The 9051-nt window shown below is 35.3% G+C and overlaps 1 protein-coding gene across 1 annotated transcript in view; it reads right to left on the bottom strand.

The window, feature by feature from the left end:
• Positions 1-4022: 4022 nt before the first annotated feature.
• The window catches only part of LOC150109376 (transcription factor CP2-like protein 1), a 311379-nt gene continuing 306350 nt past the window's right edge, over positions 4023-9051 (bottom strand). Inside the window, exon 19 of the mRNA XM_090407787.1 lies at positions 4023-4504. Within this exon, the coding sequence (XP_090263913.1) occupies positions 4452-4504 (53 nt within the window). The 3' untranslated portion in view covers positions 4023-4451. The remainder of the gene's footprint in view (positions 4505-9051) is intronic.

The raw sequence follows: 9051 nt of genomic DNA, 5'->3' as shown, positions 1-9051 counted from the left end.
TTAGGTTGTTATACAGGTTATAGATGGGTCCTCCACATTCTTGAAATGGTTAGGCCATCATTTTTGTTGAGATTTGGGTTGTGTTTGAGCATTTCACATGACTCTTTAAATTTTCTCTCAAACCAGGTTTTGGCGTTGTGTAGGGACTTGGTATTTTTCCAATCAATTCTGTGGTATGTTTGGAGTGCATGATCAGAAAGGCCGGTTTTTCCAAAATGGAGGTATTTAATGTGTCATTTGTGTTCGTCTTGTCTGATTGGGATAGTTCGCCCTGTTTCCCCTATGTATGGTATGTTCCATGTGCATTGTATTTTGTATACTCCTGAGTGGGCTAGGTGTGGAAGAGGATCTTTAGAAGAACTGAGTAGGTGTCTTAACTTATCTGGGGGTTTAAAGGTGGTTTTAATGTTGTATTTTGCATAGTGTTCTGTCTATTTTTTCAGAAATGCCTCTAACATAAGGAATGGCAATAGCATTCCTGAAATCTTTTTTGTTCTTACTGGTATCTTTATGGAGAATCTTGTGAATAGTTTTTTTACTGTATCCATTTTTTATAAATGTTTGGTTGATGATCTTGTATTCCTGATATAGAGCCTGTTCATTAGAACAAATAGTTAGAGCTCTGTGTTTAAGGGTGCTTATGACACCTAGTTTTTATGTTGGGTGGTGGTAAGAATTTTTGTGTATGTATTGGCCTGTGTGTGTGTGTGTGTAGGTTTGTGGCAAACTGAGAAGGAGAGACAGCCAGAGGGAAGATGTGTGACAAGTGTGTCTAGGAAAGGAAGAGAGTTGTTTTTTTTCCATTTCAGTAGTGAATTGGATACGTTTGTGTTGTTTATTTAGGTGGCTAAGGAATGTATTTAGAGTTTCGCGGCCGTGGGGCCAAATGGCGAAAATATCGTCGACGTATCTGAGCCAAATTTTGGGCTTTAGACATGCTGTCTCTAGAGCACATTGCTCAAAGTCTTACATATAAAATATGAATGGAAACATCGTGTATACTAAATTCAAACAAAAAACTAAGCACCAACTTAAACAAAACTGAAAATCTAGCCCTTAAATCCTTAAAAAATAACCAAGACATTATAATCATGAATGCAGATAAAGGCAATGCCACTGTCCTTTTAGACCGTACAACATACATTGAAAAAATGAACCAATTAATATTGGACCACAACACCTACCAAATGGTAAACTACAACCCCACAAAACGTAACAAAAAAGAAAACAACTGAATTAATCAAATCCATCCTCACATGGCCCGAAGAAACAACAAAAAAATTAATACCTCATTATGCCCGTGCGCCCAGAATTTATGGCCTGCCAAAAATACACAAACCAGGCACACCGCTACGTCTGATTGTTGAAGGAATTGACAGCCCAAATTATCACTTGGCCAAAAAATTAGTGGCCACACTCAAGGAATTGGTAGGTCAGTCCTCTTCCTACATAAAAAATACACATTTCATTAATAAAATTAAAAACATTACACTCAACGACCAAGATTTATTAGTCAGCTTTGACATAGCTTCCTTTTTCACCAATGTCCCAATCAATGACACTATCTTGCTCCTACAGAACATATTTCCACACGACATCACGGCCCTCTTTGCCCACATACTCCGCTCCAGATATTTTGTGTGGCAAAACAATTTTTACCTTCAAAAAGAAGGTACAGCCATGGGCTCACCATCCCCCCCCCCCACAATAGCTAACTTTTATATGGAAGACTTTGAGCAAAACGTGCTCTAGAGACAGCATGTCTAAAGCCCAAAATTTGGCTCAGATACGTCGACGATATTTTCGCCATTTGGCCCCACGGCCGCGAAGCTCTAAATACATTCCTTAGCCACCTAAACAAACAACACAAACGTATCCAATTCACTATTGAAATGGAAAAAAAACAACTCTCTTCCTTTCCTAGACACACTTGTCACACGTCTTCCCTCTGGCTGTCTCTCCTTCTCAGTTTACCGCAAACCTACACACAGGCCAATACATACACAAAAATTCTTACCACCATCCAACACAAAAACTAGGTGTCATAAGCACCCTTAAACACAGAGCTCTAACTATTTGTTCTAATGAACAGGCTCTATACCAGGAATACAAGATCATTAACCAAACATTTATAAAAAATGGATACAGTAAAAAAACTATTCACAAGATCCTCCATAAAGATACCAGTAAGAACAAAAAAGATTTCAGGAATGCTATTGCCATTCCTTATGTTAGAGGCATTTCTGAAAAAATAGACAGAACACTACGCAAATAGAACATTAAAACTACCTTTAAACCCCCAAATAAGTTAAGACACCTACTCAGTTCTTCTAAAGATCCTCTTCCACACCTAGCCCACTCAGGAGTATACAAAATACAATGCACATGGAACATACCATACATAGGGGAAACAGGGCGAACTATCCCAATCAGACAAGACGAACACAAACGACACATTAAATACCTCCATTTTGGAAAAACCGGCCTTTCTGATCACGCACTCCAAACATACCACAGAATTGATTGGAAAAATACCAAGTCTCTACACCACACCAAAACCTGGTTTGAGAGAAAATTTAAAGAGTCATGTGAAATGCTCAAACACAACCCAAATCTCAACAAAAATGATGGCCTAACCATTTCAAGAATGTGGAGGACCCATCTACAACCTGTATAACAACCTAAACTAGCCATAGAAAAATCCAACTACAAGAAGACAACCTGGTGAAGTGTTTGTAACATTCAACAACAACTGAAAGAAATCATATTATAACAATCAGAACTATCCAGAAGAATATTAATACGTGAGGACTTTAGCAGTTTATTGTAGTTGTATTTATTTATTTTTATTATTTTATTTATTTATTTTATTGTATTTTATTTTTTTTTTTATCACTTAGAGGTCAGGCTAGGGAAATGGATTAATTAACTACGTAGATTTAGTTTACTGGTATACAAGGCATGAGCATGTAGCTTGGTTCCTTATACACTTGTATTCTTCCGATGATGACCTCGATACAGGAGTCGAAATGTCAAGTTTTATTTTATTAGTAATTAATAAAACAATCTGTTCAACACGTGTGTTTTTGTGTCTGTCCCTAAATTTACAAATATGAGTGCCGATCACTGTGTAACCTTAAAAGAAAGAAAGAACAAAGTCTATTAGGCAGTGTGCTCCGTTACAATGGGGCTGGGTATGAATTAATAATTACGAAAATCCTGATGAGACATGATTTGAGTAAAATGATATATCAAAAGAATAAAACAAAACAGAATACTAATGACACACACACACACACACACACACACACACACACACACACACACACACATATATATATATCTCCATTCTTATCAATTATGATGGAATTCATATCACTACAAGACATCTAATATAAAGTCAGTTCAAAGGTGGCAAATCTCAGTCTACTTGAGTTTTGAGTTTGTGATGTATAACTAGAATGTACTATAATAATCTCTCAGTTATCTAATGTTTGTTGGTTAGTTAATCGAAACTGTTGTAGTTGTAAATGAATTTACAACTATAACAGGTTGCTCCAGGAGTCAGATGACACAATAATCCATTCAAGTTTGGTTATTTGAAGGTTGGTCAGTTTCTTTTCTAAAATAATCAAAAATTCTTTTAAGACTAAATTATATTTTTCTTCAACAATAATCACTTGTTCTATATTTTATATGCTAACAAACTCACTGTATTACATGAGTTTTTGATTAAAAAAAAAAAAAGAATATTTAAAATTTTTCTGGGTAAAAAACTCTTTCATGTTGTTGAAATAATCATTACATTATTATATATATTTAAGTAAAAAAAAAAATATTTTGTACTACTTTATATTAAAAACCTATACTTAAAAAAAGCCAGAGTACAGAATACACACATAAGAAAACTAATTTTCAAACAGAATTTTGATATCAATACCTTGGATTTTTGAAAAATAGGTTTTGTTACAAATAAGCAATTTGTGAAATCTATTTTCTATTCTTCATCAAAATATTTAATATCAAAGATTAAAAAAAATAATAAAAATATTATAAATACAACACTCTCAAAATGAAGCACAGGAGTAATTCTTATACAGGATATTTGTAAGGAAAGTTATAAATTCACCGTAATAAATTTGTGCATCCAAAGAGCTTTACAAAATGTACGTACTACACAATGAAATATACAGTTCCTTTACATAGTACATGAGAATCCTTAACTGTGTTGGTGATTTTCTGCAGTTTGTTTACTGAAGCGTAGACTAGTTCAGTAGTTATTCATAAACAAAATCATGCTTACACTTGTTCATGTTCTTGATGGAGAAATGCAAGTATCAGTAGCTTTTAAATTACTTAAATTCATGCATTATATTTACTTATCTGAGAACGATATCTGTTAAAGAATAGCCTGATGCGAGGATATTTGTGACGATATCTTTCTATGTTCATTACTGATGGCTATATGGCTTCATAAGTGCTCTACGTGATTTACTTGACTGGTCTAAAAAAAAAAATTACATTTCAAAAGATAGAATGATTGTCCAGAGAGAGAGAGAAAAAAGAAAATTAAGGATGGAATCCTGATATCTCAATTTTAACAAAAGCAATTTCTAAGATGTATGTAAATACTAGTATTATTTCTAGAGTTGCAGGTTCTAAAAATCAAAGTACCTTGAAATAATTTATTACAAATATGAACAACTGCAAAAATGATTACTTTTATTATTTCTTTAATCACTATTTGAAATGTCTAACATCCCACCCATTTCAAAGCTTCTTAGAAATCTCTCTCTCTCCACAACTTATTGGTTAGTGGATAGTATGAGTTGTTGGTAGTGGTATTCTGTTTTGTGCTGTTAGTTTGACTATTTGGTAACCATTTCTGATATCACTCATGGGGGGAGATCTACCAGATCCCCCCCCACCATAATTTCCTCGTACAAATTTTTAGTCCAATCTGAGTGTCTTAATAGATGCCGTATCATGTTATTTCTTCTTTTTTCTTCTGCCTTTCTTAATACGTCTTCATTTGTAGCTCTTTCTGTCCATGTTACCTTGAGCATTTGGCATCAACACCACATCTTGAATGCTAAAAGTCTTGATTTGTCTCTTTTTTGAACAGTCCATGTCTCTGATCCATAGCAGGCCATACTCTAGATAAAGCTTTAATAAAGTGCTTCTTTATTATCAATGACATACTCTTTGAGGTTAATAGCATTCTTGTTAAAGATTTTTTTTTACTTGCGTTATTCTTATTCTTCCATTTGTTCTGCTTCTTCCATCTGATGTTATTAGACTTCCTAAGCGTATTAGAAATATAAGCAGCAATTAATCAACTTACCATTCAAATATCAGTAACAATAAACTAACTATGCTAACTACTGATTCACTTCTCTCATCCCTTCTGATTCTATTCTGTGGAACAAGACTCCTCTTGTTACATTTCCAAGAAACTGCAATTCATGGTCATTAAAAAAATAAAAATAAAATAATAATAATAACAAACAGTAATAATAATAATTTCCTTCTCCTTATCTAACCTCTGAACCATCCATTAGGTTTAGAATTTTTTATGAGTGAGAATGCTATAAAAAAATCAATTATAAACAATGTCTGGCTATGAAGTGAGCATGTACGAGGGTGGTCTGAAAAGTTCTCGGTCTAACAATGAAAAAACGAATTTAGAATTTCAAAATTATTTTTATTTTTCAACATAATCTCCCTTAAGGGGTGCTTAAAGGTCAAAGCTGTATAACTGAGAGGAGACCTCCACATAGCCTTTAAAGGAATGCGGAGAACCGACCACGGCTTCTGACCTAATGTCCAATCCTCACCTTCTCGTGGTGCACCCTGTTGGGTATCTACTTTGATACTGAACGAACGAGGATGGGCTGGCAATTTGGGATTTAGCCGACCAGATTGTATTCTTATTGGTTAAACCAAAAATAAAAAATGATGGTACAACATGACAAAATTTCATGCCGGCTGGGGCGTCGCCCGGTTAAACAAGGCCCCCGTTGTTTTCGCCAGGGAACCAGGGCGAACAGCGAAAAGTCAGCTACTGGAACAAATCTGAAAACAAACCCCAACTCAACATCACCAGAGTTAAAGATCGGTACTATCAACGTAAGAAGCCTGAATGGCAAAGAAATGGAGCTAGCTGAGGAATTAGATAAGTACCAGATCGACATAATAGGGGTGACTGAAACAAAAAAGACCAAAACTGGTGAGATCTTTCTGAGCAATAAATACAAAATGTTATATTCAGGCAATAACAATCAAGGAAAAGAAGGAGTAGCCATAGTATTCAACACAAAATACGAGGCTAATCTTCTTGAATGGCAGTCAGTCTCAAGTAGAGTAATGTGGGCAAATATGAGAATGGGAAACTGGATAATGAGACTTATTTGTGCCTATGGTCCCACAGAAGGTTCTACTAAGGTAGAAGTGGAGGAATTTTTTGAGGCTTTAGAAAAAGCAACTGACACAATGAAAAAGGAAAAGTTGGTCCTTGTTGGGGATCTAAATAGTAGAGTAGGAAATGATTGTGAGACATACAAAAATATTTTGGGAAAATTTGGAGAAAAGAGCAAAGCTAATAATAATGGCAAATATCTGTTGGATTTCTGCTCAGGACATGGACTGGTTATTACTAACACCATGTTCCAACATAAAAATGTGCACAAATTCACATGGAGAGAGGAGGCTAGGAATAAGAAAAGTCTCATTGACTATGTTATTGTTGATAGTGATGTTTTCTCCCTGGTGCAGGACACCAGAGTGTACAGAGGATTTGAAATTGGAAGTGATCACTATTTAGTCTTGAGCAGGATAAAATTGAATTTCATATTGAAAAGAATAACATGTAAGAAAGTTTTAAAGCGAATAAAAGTTGAGCAGCTCTCAGATGTAAACTGTAGACTAAAATACAGAAATATTATTGAAAAGAAAATGAAAGAGTTTGAGAACAGGAATCAAACCTTGGAGATTCAGTGGCAAACTCTGAAGGAAACATTGATTGATTCTGCCAGAGAGGCATGTGGTGAGGTTGTGTGCAAAGATACAAAAATCAGAACTCCCTGGTGGACACAGGAAGTTAAAGAGGCAGTGAAGGAAAAGAAGAAAGCATATCAAAAGTTCCTGGCAAATAAGTCAGCTTTTACTCTTACAGAATACAGAGACAAATGTAAGAAAGCTAAACAGTGTGTAAAACTAGCTAAACAAAAGTCATGGGAGGACTTTGGCAAGAATATAGAAAATAAATATCAAGAAGGTGGCAAAATATTCTGGAGGTTGTTGAAGAAGCTTAGGAATGGAGGAAAGAGTGCTGTAAAAGGAATTAGAGATGATAAAGGTGAAATGAAAACAGGAGAAAAAGATATCCTTGAAGTATGGAGTAATTACTTTGAAAAACTGCTAAATGAAACAAGCAGTGATGACAGCACAGTGATAAAAAACACTTACCAGGCATGCAGTCAGGAATACATATCCATACTAGAAGTAGAAAAAGCCATCAAAGGCTTGAAATGTGGAAAGGCAGCAGGAGTAGATGATATTCGACCAGAAATGTTGAAGTATGGTGGTATAAGAGTCTTACAGTGGCTGCACTGCATAGTTCAGAAAGCCTGGACAGAGGGACGAATTCCCGATGATTGGAGTAGAGCTCTCATAGTACTCATATATAAAAAGGGAAATAAAACTGAATGTGAGAATTACAGAGGTATTTCCCTACTGAGTGTTCCTGGCAAGATCTATGCAAGTATACTTGAGAAACGGTTGAGAAGAATTGTGGAAGAAAAGCTTGGTGAAGAACAAGCTGGATTCAGGCCAAATAGAGGCTGTCACGATCAGATCTTCACTTTACGACAAATAGTCGAGAAAGCATGGGAATATAACAAAGATCTGTATTTAAGTTTTGTCGATTTGGAAAAGGCATATGACAAGGTGCCAAGAGAGAAGCTATTCAATACGCTGCAGTTATATGGTGTCAATGGGGCATTATATCAAGCAATACTTAGTCTTTATTTGAGTTGTGAGTCAGCAGTTAGAATTGAAGGAAGTACAGGAAGATGGTTTAATGTTAAATCTGGTGTGAGACAAGGATGTACATTATCCCTTCTGTTATTCATTATCTATATGGATCACATTATGAAGGAATGTGGTATTAAACCTGATATCAAAATTGGAAATGTTAATGTCAGCTCTTTGCTTTATGCGGATGATGTTATACTTCTAAATAAATCCGCTACAAGTCTGCAAGATTCTCTGACTAAATTGAATAGCTGTTGTAATAGATATGGTATGAAGGTCAGCAATAAAAAGACAAAGACAATGAAAATAGGCAGAATCATTGAAAATGTCAACTGTGTTGTGAATGGAGAACCTGTGGAACAAGTAAAACATTTCAGCTACTTAGGCACAATTTTTACTGAAGATGGTAAACTAAATATAGAAATAGACAACAGAATCAGCAAAGCTGGTATCGTGGGAAGTCAATTGAATAAATTCATATGGAATAAGAAAGAAATTAGTCGGAACACTAAATTAGCTGTATACAAGACTGTGTTCAAACCAATTTTAACTTATGGATCTGAGAGCTGGGTCAGAAGTAAAACACTTGACCAAAGACTAGAGACCGCAGATATGAGAGTCCTGAGAAAGATTAGAGGCGTGAACAGATGGCATCAATGGCAATATCATATTAAAAATGAGGATATTAGGAAAGAACTTGACATTGTCAGCATCCAGGAATGCGTTAGCAGAGCTAATCTCAGATGGTATGGTCACTTAAATAGAATGGGAGAGGAAAGATTAGCAAAACAAGTGTTCTCTGCCAGGTTGGCAGGAAAACGACCCAGAGGAAGACCAAGATATAGGTGGATTGATACGGTACAAAGTGCCTTAGACGATAGAAATATAAGATCTGATAATGTTGGAGTCTTGACAAGTAACAGACTGATTTGGAGGAAAATTGTAGATAGGAAGTTAGTAATGATGTAATTTTTTCATGTAGTACTGTCATATCCTGTACACCCCTTGAGGGTACAT

This window comes from Typopeltis vanoorti, chromosome 2 (assembly GCF_054136105.1).
Source record: "Typopeltis vanoorti isolate ZY-2024b chromosome 2, IOZ_Tvanoo_1.0, whole genome shotgun sequence".
Lineage (NCBI taxonomy): Eukaryota > Metazoa > Arthropoda > Arachnida > Uropygi > Thelyphonidae > Typopeltis > Typopeltis vanoorti.
This window is presented reverse-complemented; position numbering and strand designations above follow the sequence as displayed.